The sequence below is a fragment of the Lagopus muta genome, chromosome 4, assembly GCF_023343835.1.
Source record: "Lagopus muta isolate bLagMut1 chromosome 4, bLagMut1 primary, whole genome shotgun sequence".
NCBI classification, from domain to species: Eukaryota; Metazoa; Chordata; class Aves; order Galliformes; family Phasianidae; genus Lagopus; species Lagopus muta.
Window position 1 is genome coordinate 48,492,332 of NC_064436.1, and position 14,864 is coordinate 48,507,195.

General features: G+C 34.3%; 1 protein-coding gene across 5 annotated transcripts in view; it reads left to right on the forward strand.

Moving 5' to 3' along the window:
* The window catches only part of ATP8A1 (ATPase phospholipid transporting 8A1), a 94,914-nt gene that overhangs the window by 14,285 nt on the left and 65,765 nt on the right, over positions 1-14,864 (forward strand). For 2 of the 5 annotated variants that reach the window (XM_048941329.1, XM_048941330.1), the window contains exons 5-9: positions 801-846; positions 4,407-4,447; positions 5,330-5,403; positions 9,967-10,036; positions 10,630-10,757. In XM_048941329.1, the coding sequence (XP_048797286.1) occupies positions 801-846; positions 4,407-4,447; positions 5,330-5,403; positions 9,967-10,036; positions 10,630-10,757 (359 nt within the window). Of the gene's footprint in view, positions 1-800; positions 847-4,406; positions 4,448-5,329; positions 5,404-8,007; positions 8,082-9,966; positions 10,037-10,629; positions 10,758-14,864 lie in introns of all 5 variants that reach the window. The other 3 variants (XM_048941328.1, XM_048941333.1, XM_048941331.1) reach the window with 3 other exon arrangements.

The window sequence follows — 14,864 nt, forward strand, 5'->3', positions numbered from 1 at the left end:
TAATTGCTACAGAATTGCTCAAAGGCAAGTCAAAACTTATTTTTCCTTCTATTAATTTTATATTGCCTCAACATGTAGGTACTTCCTATATTGTTGCAGGAATATCTGACTGACAGTGACAATAGCACTTTTTTCCTTGGAAAGATCCATGGTAAAATATTTAGCATTTTTTCCATTTTTCTTTAGCTTCAGTTATATTTTAATTTCTTTACTCAGTGAAATAGTTATCTTTACCTGATATTAGAGCAGGTTTACTTGGCTTTTCAGTTTATTAAAATAATACTTTCAACTGAATAACCAAAAGCTTCCTTTCTGGAGTGTAATCACAAGAAGTAGATGATGTTAGCAGGAGGCATTATTCACAAACACCATATGTTTTACATATATGCTTCAGAAGTACTATCAAAACTTGTGACAGGCAATGCAAGATTATTGTCTGTTTCTAATAATTTTTCACCCAGCATAGCTCAGAAAGCAATTGAAATTAAACTCACTTTTCGAGTTGCAGAGAAGGACAAAGTTGTGGAGTGTAAATACATCATATCTTTGTGCAAGAAATTTGTTCAAATACTGATTGCTCGGATGAGAGACATTTTAATAGAATAGTATTAGCCTAGAGCTGGGAGTGACTTTACTGATGATCAAGACTATGCAAGTAATCCACAGTTCTGTTAAAAATGTTTTTAAGTCTGTTCATTTAATGGTTGAGTGCAAGCTGTAAAAAATGAGTGTTACATCTTATGTGTGAAAGTTTTATCATGTCAACAGAAGTCTTTAATCAGTATGCTTTTTTGATTCAGAAAAGGCATAAAGCTGATAATGCGGTGAACAAGAAACAAACTCAAGGTAGGAAACTTTTTAAAGCTTATTGATTGTGGTTGTGTGTTGGTTGTTTTGAAGTTTTTTGTAAATGTTGCTAATCCTAACTGCTGAATACACAGGGAAATGAGTTGGAAATTGCTTGTACAGTTGTTTTTTTTTAAACTTCGAAGTTGAACTGTTGAAATAACAACTTGCAGCCAGATTAGCCTTACACCCAGCTCTGGGACCCCCAGCATGAAAAATGGGCCTGTTAAATCAGGTCCACTGGAGGGCTGTGAGGGTATCAGAGGGTGCAGCACCTCTCCTGTAAAGACAGACTGAGGAAGCTGGGGTTGTTCAGCCTGGAGAAGACTCCAGGGAGACTTTTCAGTACATCAATGGGGTCTTATAGGAAAGATGTAGAGAGACTTTTTAAAACGGCATGTAATGATAAGACCAGGAGTCATGATTTTGAAGTGAAAGAGGATAGATTTAGATTAGACAAAAGTAAGAAGTCTTTCAATATGAGGATGTTAAGACGCTGGAATAAGATGAGAAGTTATGGATGCCCCAACTCTGGAAGTAATCAGGGCCAAGTTGGTTGGAACTTGGGGCAGTCTAATCTAGTGGGGAGGTTACCTGCCCATGGCAGGAGCATTGGAGCTGGATGTTCTTTAAAGTCCCTTCCAATGCAAACTATTTTGTGATTCTGTGAAAATGTATGGAAAATGTATGAAACCACTGAGCTTATAGCTCAACAGGACGTGTCAGGAAACTGGACAGGGGCACAAATCGATTGGCTGACAGTGCTGGGAGTATAACTTTTGCCTATACTTTAAAGAAAAAGTGAGACAGAAACAAAGGAAAGCTTGATGATGAAAAAAAATCTGGATATCTACAGACATTCATAGCTTTCAAGGTTACAATCAACAATCAAGAGATTTTTGAGATTACAAACCAACAAATAATGAATCTTCAAGTGCTTTTCAAATTTTTCTCCCAAGTGTAGAGAGATTTAAATGAATAGAAGACTAATTTTTATTGCCTTTCTCATCTCTTTTGCTTGGTTAGCTATCGTTAGGCTCTTGGTGACTGTTCCTAAGATTTCTCAATATTCCATATATACAAAAGAGCATCTTAGAATTTGAAAATGTAGTAAGGATACACAAAATATTACTAGTGCTTAGGAACAAGTTAAGCTAATGCAGAGCTCATGTAAGCCTAATACTGATCTTAGTGTACTGTTAAAACAATATGTAAGTGTATTGTCAGATGTGGTATATTGTCAGAAGAATAATGAAGAAGTTAATTTAATCTGCAGTTTTGTTTTCATTTATTTGACAATTCTGTAAACTTGAAAAGTGATTATGTGTATAATATGCTATATATCCAGCTCCACCTTCAGCTGTCCTTCAAACAAAGAAAATTGTCAACATATTACCTGTGCATATATGAATTTTCCTTCATCTATCTGCTCATAAAAGACTATGTTTATCTCAGCCTTAAGAAATTAACTTTCTAAATTGTAATTACTGTTTAAAAAAAAAAAGCCTTTTACAGATGATTTTGATTTATTATGCTATATTAGGGATGACTTTATTTCCCCAAAATGTATGCATAAATACTGGGACACAGTCGTGCACACAGGTGTGGTGAAGCATGCATTTCTGTGCTGTGTTAAAGTGGTCTTTTGTAGGGCAGATGGAGCATGCTTTTGAAAGCTGTTTGTTAGAGACATTTGAAAAATGGGAGGTATGAATGTGAAATTTAGGCTGCAGAAGGCTTTACGGGGCAAGTAATCTATCACGTGAAAAACTCATAGCAGTACCATTTTTACCCTCCTTTGTAAGAAAAGGTATTTAAATGAATGTCAGTGCATGTTAATTGCGCTTAAAACCTTATTGGAGCAAGGTTGGGTAGAGTACTCTTGAGATTCAGGTCTCTCACTGTGTTATGATTCTGTTTCATCCATTTTGAGCTGATCTTAACTAGGTAGAGCAGAAAACAAACCTAACAAGAAAAGCTGATGATCTCCTTCCACTTGGTAGCTTAAAATGTCTAATCAAGGGGTCTGGGAAGGCAGCATACATTAGGGGCACATAAAGCTATGCACTTTGCATGAGGTGAATGCAGAACAGGACCTTCCCTTTGCAATAGCAGTGCTCTGTTAGTTCAGCTTGACTGCATGCGAAACAGCCTTGGGATCTATTTCAGCAGTCGAAGTGTTTCTGTAGCTAGTTTTTAAGAAGCTCTTAGCTATGTCTGGCAGCTTATTTACATTTCAAGTGAGCAGAACTTCACTGTTAGTTATGCTACTACTGAAACTTAGTCATTTAGATTGCTGCAAGGTGTGTGTGCTTCTTTTTTTTTCCATCCCTTATCAGTTCTCTCATCCGTTTTATGCCATGGCCCCACAAACAATGCTGCTGACACAAGGCGATATATTTAGGTAGCTGAACTGTGTTAAATTCCTTACTACGTTATTACAGTTGGTCCTCACTGTCGATCTGTAGTTTTCCCATTGAAGGGAAATGGTTTGTTGGATAAGATTTGGTGTAATGACCAGCCAATGGTGAGACAGTCATGAAAACAGCATGCTTAATATCTGTAACGGAGACTGTTCCATTTACCATTGGCCTGAATGTATCAGGATTAATAAATCTAGGGGGAGGAGTAAAAGGGCTAATCTCTTAATAAGGAGTTATTAAGCATGTTAGCTAATGGCTTACAGAAAGTGAGGTATTCAGGAGGGGTCAATCTGAACAGAACAACAAAGACTTAGACATATAAACAATATGCATTCCTAGATTTTGATAAATTTTCTTAAGACGTAATTTCATAAGAATTGGATTTTTTAATCAGGTACTTAAATAAGCATCCTGGCAGTTTGAAAGCTGGGAGGCACATTGAAAGAGAGCAGTCTCCTGTAGCTGTCTTAGTATTAATACCTGTTTATAAACTTTATTTTAATTTACTTCTTGCAAGTCAGTCTTCAGTAGCTTTGTAATTAATGCCAATTAAAAAAAAAAAAGGACACCTTTATTATTCCCTGAAAACAGAAGTTTGTTGATTAAATGGCAAATTAGCTCTTTTGTTTGTTTGTTTTTGTATCACAGTAACAAATATTACTCAACTTTAAAGTACTAAAACTAGAGTAGAAGAATGTGCTTGCAATGTCAGTTTGTTTCGTGACATGCCAATAGTCTGGACAGCTGGATCCTGAGAAGCCTGCTAGTGACTTTTTTTGCAAGAATGTCATTATTTAAAATGAGAAAAAATATGTTGCTGAATTGATATTTTCCCCATCGTGTTTTTTACTTTGAAATTTCTCATTCCAATTACTAACTTATTTAGAAAACCACACATTATTGTGCAATCTGTATGTGATTGAGCAAACCCTGTAGAATTTTCTTACTCATTTTATAGTAAGTTTCTATGCATTGTATAATTTAGATGCTTGACTGAAAACAAGAAACAAGGTATGCTTTAAAATGCTCTGTAAATGTGCTCCATCTGAATGGCTTTTCATAAGGAAACTAACACAAACTTGTATACTGCAGTTAGAGTGTGCAAATGGAGAATTCTTCTTTTTTTCTTTTTTTCAGTGCTACGAAATGGTGCATGGGAGATTGTCCACTGGGAAAAGGTGTGTATTTATGTTTTCGTGGTGACTTGTAGAGCATCTAATACTTGCTTTATTTCTGCAAATCTGTATCATTGATAAGAATTAACCGGTATGTTGGGAAATGTATCATCTACTATATTTTATTTTAAATGCTTGTTGCATTTGTCTCTTAAAATGTACTTTTCAGTCAAGTCAGTTTTGATGGTGTGAGTCAGCCAAAACTACTATTAGATGACAGCCCTTAAGTTCATTTAAAAATCACCTAATTCATATGGTTAACTAGGAAAATTTCACATATGGCAAAGCTGTGCAGTTCCTTAGTATTATTTGGAGTGCCAAGGAAGAAGCTTCCTTCTGGAAACTAATTACTTGTTATGTCTGCAGAATTACTTGGGCTTAAAGCATAAGAACCTTAATTAGAGGAGGGGACTACTAGAGGTAACTTTCAAGGAGTAAATGTTGTGCTGTCCATCTTATCTCTTACGTGTGTTGGTTTCCACACCTCTAAACTTGAGTAAAAATTCATCATCAATAATTTGGAGGCAAGATTCAGATTATAATTCTGATGAAATCTTTGCAGAAACCAGGTAAAGGGCTTTAGCATGATGCAACAGAAATATGACCCCAGGGAGGTTAATTTATCCTCAATTCAACTCCAGTGTTCCAATAAAATATTTATTGCAATAAGTAACAAAAGTAAAGAATGCATATCCAACATCAGGATTAGGCCTATTAAAGAGATCTCCAATGAATTCGAGGGCTTTAAGTACCTAATGCCTAAAGTGTTTTGAGTTCCTACCAGTGTTTCTAGGAAATTCAGCAAGGTAAATATTTACTGTGCTTAAAACAAAGGGATAACATATTTTGTTTGAGACCATTAACCGATTCCCAGTTTTCTTTCAGGTAGATGTTGGAGATATAGTTATAATAAAAGGCAAAGAGTATATACCTGCTGACACTGTACTGCTCTCATCAAGGTAGAGATGCCCACTGATGCTTATAGTGTAGAGGCTGGTTTCTCTACCCTGCATTTATTTATTTATTTATTTATTTGTGATTGCTCCAAGGAAATAAGGAATAAACAAAAATGCCACCGCTCTTAAATGTAATCTTTTGTTCATTTGGGATTTTGTCATTTCAGACAGTGTTTCATTAAATTTTGTCAATAACTGTTCTCAAACAATACTGGCATTTCATTTTACCCCTGAGGAAGTAAACTGTGAAAAAATCACATACTAATTTAAAAGAGGCTGATTCTCTGCCTCTGGACATCAACTGCTGTATTTTACCTGGTTGATTTTTGGGTATGTACATAACAAATTGCACCCTATAAATAAATTAAAATTGATATATTGCAGACAACAGAAATGTGTTTTAATTGATATTTGATAGCTAAATTGGGGGGAAAACCGTGAACATAGTATGTAGCCTGTCAAACTGGCATTGTCTTTGAGCTGAGCATTCACTTTATTCTATAAAATGTATTTTTAATAATTTCAGCCCTGAAGTCAAGACTTCATAGCATTTAATGCTGTAATTGTTTTTGTATGGACAGTCAGAGATTGTTTATCATCATTTCCTTGGACAATCTTATTTAAGAAATCCACATCTTACTATGTGGAAGATGAACATTTTTCAACATCTATTTGATCAGGTCAATAGAGGATATATTCTAAGAATTTGTTTTGCTGTTTTTTTGTTTGTGAGCTTTAAATTAAGATTATTTAAACATGTTCAATTGCATTTTGATTAATTACTGTATGATTATTATGCAATTACAGCCATCTTTTTTCTGGTGCAAGTGAAAGTATTACTGTAACACGTATGATTACAGGTTAGGCATAAGCCCTCTACAAGTCCACTGAAGTGAACAAATGTACTCGTGCATAAAATTAATAGGGTTAGGATGCTATGCATTTCAGTGACAGATTGTGGTGCATACTAGCATGTATTTATGCCATTTTCCATTATATCTCAAAATTAAGTATAGTAGCTTTGAAAACATTTCTGATAAATTACCAAGTGTCAAAGAGTTGCCGGATAATTCTGTAAGTTCTCTTCTGTAAATTCTGCCTTTGTTCAACCTGAATGTTTATTGTAACTTCAGATGCTTTTCTATCCAGTATCTTCTGAATTAATAACATATTACTTCTGCACTTTGGGAAGCATTTGTAAGTTTTGTTGGTGTCACACCACCAAGATCTTTACATACGGCATACCATGCAGCAACAACGTTTTGGCCTGCTAATAGCTTCTTTCATGCAAACTCCAGTGTCTTGCAAAATACATCACATCATCTCAGAGCACCTTATTTGTAGTCCTCCTGACTAAGCTCCTGAATTTATCTCTTTTTCTAGATTTCTTCACTGTTTTGCCCTTTTTAATCTGGAGGACATTCATATTGCAGTGTTCTACAGCTGTTGTTTTACTCATAGAAGACTGCCATCTGACCGCAAATGCTTCTTTCCACGCCTTGTTCCTCAACAGCAATCTTACATCATGTGTTAATATGTTGAAATAATAGTTAGCTGCCACTGGACTTGTCAGAACTTACCTCAGCTTCGCATCACTTTGCCCCCCTGTCAGAATATGCTATCTGTTCTATGACTGTTATTCACCTTGAATTTTCCTATTGGGTTTTCTTCTAGGATCAAACATGCAAAAGTGAATCCTGAAGTGAATCCTGATTGGTATTCTGGATCCAGTTCTGGTATTTTTTACAGCTAAAACAACTTTCTTGAGTCACTAGGGGCCTGTTGCAGCCCTCCTGTAGAGAGCCTTATGCCACTACATTACCTCTAATTCTGCTTGCACACCAGCATGTAGTCTCCTCCTATTCTTGTCTTCACATGGTGACAATTTCCCAGGAAGACTGTTTCAATAGTTTTGCTTTCCAGCTGTTTACTGATGGCCAATTACAATTGATGGCTTCAAAAGTGATGCAAGTCTACAGTCCTGATTTTATTTCAAACAAATGTTATTTCTTTTTTTTTTCTTTTTTTTACAAGCACTGGTTGTTTCTGGAGAATTACAGTTTCCTAAAATAATTAATATCTTGCTGTCTCTTACAGTGGAAATAACAGCCCTATGAGACTTAAAATCTGTTTTGTTCTTGCAAGTTATTTGGAAATTGAAGTTTATAAAACAAAAACAGAAAACACAAAGTCATTTTTAGCATGTTCTTTTCACTCAGCTTCTCAGATATGTTGCTGGATAATCTTTTATTGTGGTTTGGTTTAGTTTTGCTTTTAAACAGTTAATGGAGTGGTTAGAATCTTTTGTCAGTTGAGATTCTATGCTTTCTGTTTAGTGCCAGTGTTCTCTGCAGCCTAAAATTGGTGCCTTAAAGTAAAATGATCCACTTGAATAGAGATGGAAATATTTTAATTCTTTTATTTCTGACCTGATGAAAATAGATTTTGAAAAAAATGTCATCAGACATTTTAATTAACATATATTGTTTGTATAATAATTTCAAACTCTGTCTTTTTGTCTTTGTCCATTTGTTTTCTTTTTTGTTTTGTTTTTTTCCCCTATTACTTATATTTCTGTTCTAATCATTTTCAAACTGGGATGTGTAGGTGGCAGTAGGGGAAGTAGTGAAAGTGACCAATGGGGAGCATCTCCCAGCTGATCTCATCAGTCTGTCGTCAAGGTTAGAATAAACCAGTTGCACAGGATATGTGTATGTGGGTCCTCATATACCAACTATAAAGAATGCTTTATGTGTTGATAGTGTTTGCTTTGCCATTCATCTTTCTTAAGCAAAAACCCATGCATTTATAAAATTAGAAAAGGTACAGTTGATGTAAGTGCAGATCCTTTCAAGTGTAAATAGATGATAATGCTCCAACAAGGCAGAACTTGTTCCAGACCATCTTTTTAAGATTTTGCACTATCCTCGTGAAATCTTATTAGAAAAGTTGTCATTAAATAAACACAGAATAAAACACCAAGTCATACTTTCAGTGAAGAATATGGATTATTATTGGTAGGACTGGTAGAGGACCCTCTGCACAAATTTGAATGTCGCGCATTCTCTGCTGCATGCAGTGGCAAAAGCAGCACTGTTCTTGTGTACTGTGACAAAATGCATGTTTCCTAGACATGTCAGCTTTATGCTATTGTCTGCACTGTTACTGAACTTTTTTCTTTTTTTTTTCACTAAATCAATGGGCCTGCCTTGATCCAGCTGTAATTCATTTACTTTGGAGGTCACTGCTTATCTGCTAAAGTAATTACAATTAAGCATGTGTTTTACTGGAAATGTCTTTGCTGCCCTAGCCTTTCTTAAAAGTGCTTCACAAAAATATTGTTTGGGTGTTGTTGTTTTTTGTTTTTTGTTTTTTAATATTAACTAATTAGAATGCTAGGATTGTAGTAGTGTTTTACACAGGTGATTTGAGCCAAACAATCTAGACAGAAGTTATTTACATTTTTAGAAAAGTTTGCTAAGAAGAAAATACTCTCCTGACAAGACTTTATGACAATAATTTAGTACATTTTAATGTTTTTGCTTCACAAAGATATGCTACAGTGACCTCTGTAGTTTTAGAATGATAGCAGAATAAAGTTGTGACTTACCAGTAGCTATAATTGTATAATTCAAAATATCAAAAAAAGCTCTTGACTCTTGAATTCCGTGCTAGAAAGAAGGAGAAACGTTAGCTTCAAAGTGGTATAGAGAGTAAGTGTTAATTCTTCTAAGTTGTAAGGGGGTTTTTTTGTTTGTTTGTTTTGTTGTTGTTTGTCTTATGGCTCTACTGGTCCTTTACAGGATCTTAATTTATCACAGATATAAATAGTAAGTGCTCTGTCCTCATATGCAGAAGATGGAAGCTGAGTGGAGTTATTCAGAAATCTTGACCTGTTTTACCTCTTGTTATGTTTGCAGAAAAGTCATTTTATCCTTCTTTCTGTTTGCCTTATTAACACCTCCATAATGGTTGTGTATTATTCAAATCTAGAGGTGTTGTACAAGATACAAAATCACTGGTGTGTTTTACACATAAAAAATTGTATTAAAAAAAGTGTAAAACATAAGCCATGTATCAGTGTATCTCAAAGAGATAAAATATGAAAGCTGTGATTTTTCTGGATAGACCTTAAAAAAAAATTGGCATTTTTAAAAAATGTTTTAAAATTGCATTAAGAGTCTATAATATGGATGTAAATGGAAGAGAACACTTTGGAAAAATCTTTCATCTTTAAATTACCACTGTCTGTGTCAGAAAGCACTACAATTATACTGTGTTTGTGCCTACGTATAATTTCTTGTAAAAACTTAATAATAAAATTATACTGCATTTTTAGCAGAGTTTCATCTGAGAAGGTAACTTCTGGCAAACTTTTCTGACAATGTGAAGTACTGTTGGTAATTTCACAGATTTAACTGCGTATTATTTTAGTTCTCAAAATTTGATAAGGAAAGGAAAAAAAGAAGAAAAGCTGATTGGCTAAGCAGATATTAGAAAATTAAAGGAAATTCATGGATTTTGACATTGCAATTATAAAATTAAGGATTTTTCTTTTCTCAATAGTGAACCACAAGCTATGTGCTACATTGAAACATCTAACTTAGATGGTGAGACAAACTTAAAAATTCGACAGGTAGGAATTTCATTTTTGAGAATATTTCCAATGTTATTTTTAGTCTATTATTGCTTATAAAACATTTTAGGTGCTCCTTTTAGAAGGCTGTGAAATTTAATTATTTTGAATAAAAAGCCATGGGTTATTGCTATCTCATTAATGTTTTTGTTCCCTTCATTAAATGGAGGAAATAAATGTTTAAACCTTAAGCTATTTCTTGCACTTCAGGGGGTTTCCTGTGAGTGAGTGAACAAGTGGATGGATTTGTTGTTCAGGTATGTTTATTTTTAGAGGATAATGGAGACAAAAGCACTGCAGAAAGACGCTGCTATTGCTGTATTGTCCTTGAGGGGCAGATAGGGAATGGCAGTTTTTAACTGAGTGTGCAGTGTTTTGCGTGGACATTATTGCTGAATTACATGATTATCTACGAGCCTGTCTTCATCATGATATTTTACAATACCAGGGTACTTTTACTCACTGTAAAATGTAGTGGTCCTGTTTTATTCCCACAGGAATACTGGTTTTTCATGTCTTGCACTGTCAGATTTGAAATACGCAGAATGGTAAATTGGAAAGTAATTTTAAATGTGATAAACTTTTTTTTACAGGGTTTGCCCCTAACATCAGATATAAAAGACATAGAAAGCTTGATGAGACTTTCAGGCAGAATTGAATGTGAGAGCCCAAACCGACATCTGTATGACTTTGTTGGAAACATCAGACTGGATGGGCATGGGTATGTAAATCCAAGGAGAAAGATCTTGGTAGTTTCAATAAGTACATAAGTACAGTAGTAAATAAGTACATATTGTTAAACTACTCCAAATACAATTAGTAAGGTCTTCATTCTATAGTCCAGAGAGGTAAAAAAAAATAATAATAATTAAAAAAAAAAATTTCTGATATATTCTTTATTACACTTTATTCTTCAGAAAATTGCAGTTGTAAAATCTTCTGATGTCTGCAGATTGAGTTTTAATACTAGCTGATCTTCAGAAGTCAATAGCTATTAATAATAGAAGGGTGTGTGAACCAAATTCTAAAATTTTGGGGATTTGTAGCTATTACGTAACTCACTTTGTAAGGATCTCATTCCTTGTCTATTAATTATGTATTATGGAATCTGTACGTAAGAAATTTCTTATATGAGTTTGTTGTTGTTTTTGCAGGATTTTTTGTTTCTTCTTTTATTATCCTGTTGTTTGTTATTGTTAGAGGAACTGAATCCATTACTATGTACTTCAAATTCTCTTAATTAAGTAGCCTAAAGACATTTAATACTTTAGCTCACTGAAAGTGTTTCTTTAAAAATGGACAGCCTCAGTGCAATTACAGCATATGTGCTTATAAAGCTACTTAAATTCTTAGTAATTTTAAGTGTTTACACAATAGGTATTTGGAGTCTTCTGTAGTTTCAAAGCTAATTTGATATATTAGGAGTTTAAAATTTAGTATTAGATTGAGAATTGTTTAGTGCTTCATTCCTGAAGATTTACATTATATTTTTTTTTTATTTGTTAGGATTTTATTTCTCCATATGCATTGTTATCCATGTTTGTGTTTCTAGACTGATAATATATACTACTAACTAATTCTTAAATACCTTTTTTATATTCCATTTTTATTTACTGATTTCTTACAGATGCATTCCGGGAGTTTTCAGTCGCAAGAGTGTGGATCTATTATAATTCCACTGTACTTGTCGTTAAGAAGAGAAAAACATTTACCTGTAATTCTTCTCTGAAGGTAATAGTTATACTAGATCCACACATCCTTCCTTCCTCCCTGGCTAGGGAGAAAACACTTTTCTGCTTAACTGAATTATTTAATTTTAAAATTTGAGTAAAAAAGAAATATTAAACGTGGTGATGGCTGGTGTGCCTCGAGAATGTGTAGGAGCATGCCATCTGCTGGTCAAGCAAATTGTCATTTGAGAAATTCAGTCTGGGAACATTTACATATATTTGCTGTTCAGTAGGATAGTTCCAAAAGTGTGGTTCTAATATAATATTTACCTTCAGTGAAAAAGAATTGCAGGTAAGTAACATTTTTTTGGATCCTGACCTAATTTCCAACCAGAAAAAATCAAAGATGAGTTCTCTTTCTGCCCATATTATCTGTAACACAGATTAATCTAACTAGCATTCATCTAGTTGTTTAAGATCCCACAATTAGATTTTTCACTGTATCCACTATCTTGATGTTTTTGGAAAAGCAAAGGAAAAGGAGTAATGGACACTTCTCCCTTTTATTTCTTCTTTCCTTTTATAAACTCACTGGAGCACAAGAATGCTGTGGTCCGTAAATGTTGTATCTGGATGGTCTTTTCAGTCTTTTCCTCTTCATTTCCTGGGAGAGCAGCTGTAAAAAAGGCAGTGGTTCTTTTTTGGATTTTTAATATTCAAGAAAGTAGAACTCCATTACAACTAATCTTTTTGCTAGATCTGTAGATTCTTTTAAAGTCAAAAATATTTTCATTGTGTCCTCAGTTTTTGAGTGTTAACTCTGTATGTGAAAGGTGCAGCTCTTTTTTAATGCACATAAATGTGTATGATTTTTAGGAGTTGAAGACTATTAGCTGGAGAAAGGAGAAAAGTTCTTTAGCCTGGATAAATTTGAAGTTATGATAAATCCCTCAGAGGAAAATAGATTGGCAAGTTACAATGGTAGACATTTACTGTCCAGACCTGAAGTAAACATTTTCCTGAAGACCATCTTGAGGAAATTGTGAATAAATGCTTGATAAAAAGAAAATCACCTTGCTATGTAAGGTTTCAAACATGTCCTTGAAATTAATATGCCAGTGGCAGCCTTAGCTGGGTAGTATGCTGAAGGGATATTTCCTTATTAAGAACATTCTTCACTGAATATAAGCAACATATATTGCTAGAAACGATTAGTCGTGCAATATACAATAGGAATCAAGAGCTGGGGCAATTTTGAGAAGTTTGAGGCCAAGAGACTTGAGTTCTCTGTCCAGTGATAGCACTGTTACAGAATGGGGTACGGTCACAGTGTTGAAAGTAGCGTAACACTTAGCAGATGGGGACTTTTCTGTCTGTGCCCTGTTGTTCTGTTGTTTGTCTTCATCTGTGCAGCAGTACTGCTGGAGAACACACCCACAGGCTGCAAACACCATTCTGTTTTAATAGTCTTCCTAGTAACAGGCCCTTGAGGATAAAATCCTGTTCCAGGTTGGAGGGGTATCCATAGACTTTTGAGAGCTGTTTGATGGATTGGGGGGGGGGAATGGCTACTGCAGTAAAAGGGACTTCACTGCATACTCATCACAGTTTTTAAGAGGGGAAATAAGCAGGAGGTTTAAGAAGTTGCCGGAGTCTTAGATCTCAACCTGATACTTTAAGGAGTACAAGTAGGAGTACAAAGTTTTAACTATTGCCGTACTGGAGTTTCATTTCCTCTTCATGTTAGTAGAAGGGACAGAAAGTCTTGGCATTCCAGAGAAGGTCTACAATTTTAAAAGTTTCCAGTTTATCTGGGATAACGTGGGCATATTATCAAAAAGGCTATTGCTTTCATCTTTTATAGGTGAAATTCTTGAAAAATCTGGTTACTCTTGAAATGACAATCCATTTCATAACTTTTATATGCTTTAGAGAAAGGAATGCATTTTAAAAAAAAGGAAATAATATTTGATGATAAAATGAGTCCTTCTTAAAGATTATTGGCTACTTCAGAGCCCTTCAGTTCCTTTCATACTTGAAAGGAAAATAATTTTCTTCTTATTTTACCACAAAATGAAAATGTTACAATTCATGTTAATTTCAGTATGTTGTATATTTTTAGGTTCTTTTTTGTTTTTTTTGGTAGTATCCTAGGCTGTAAGTCATGGCGATGTAGTGTTCGTTATTTGCCTGTTTTGTATGGAAAAATATTTAAACATTTTTTTCAGAACAGATTTTTTTTTTCCTAGTTTCTGTGTGAACTTATTCCAAAAAAACTCTGCTACAAAAAAAATTGCTACTGTTACTTTTAGGGGAGGAAGAATGTGTTGTTTCTTCTTTACTTGCAGACTTTTCACTTTAAAAGCTTTTTTATGAGAGGATAGAAGGGGAAATGAGTGTTTAGAAGAAATTAATACATGAAACTTTCTGAAACTGCCAGAAATATTACTAAATATGATGGCTTGCTCGAGCTACTTATAGCTTACGTATCAGAGGGTATAACTGCTATGGACAAGCAACTTCTATGTTATCCTAACATGTTGATTTTCAACAGCTGTGGAGATGATAGATTTAAGTGAGAATGGCAAGCACTAAGGCGCTATTGGCAAATCTGATAACTATTATTTAAATAGGCATAAGTGCAAAACCAGGAAATTAACTGTATGAGGAGCACAGATAATTATCTAAATTTTATTTTATAAAAAAGGATACTAAGGTACGGTATGTTGACTAAGTCAGTTGTCTAAATTTAAGAAAGTTGAACGTTTCCAGCATTTTATGCATTCCTCATACAGCTGTAAGAAAAGATTAAGCTGGGAGTTCAGAGAAGACTATTTGATTTGAGAAGTGCTTTGGAAAAATCAATTTTTTAAGAGCTGTCATGTTTCAGTGTACAATTAGACAAAACTTTGTAATCTGAAAGGAAAATTAACATTTCTTGGTTTCAGCATGTTTACTATGCAGTACCGTATCTTTAATGTTAATAATCAAAATTAAGTGATAAGTAGTACTGTTGTAAAGTTAAATATTTGGGCTCCATATTTGACTTGCTTTAAACTGTCAGATTTTCTCTAAGTCAGCACACCAAATACTTTAACTCTGAAAATGAGGTTCCGGTGTATTTCCTATAATCATCTAAATTTGGAGAAATGAGCTAA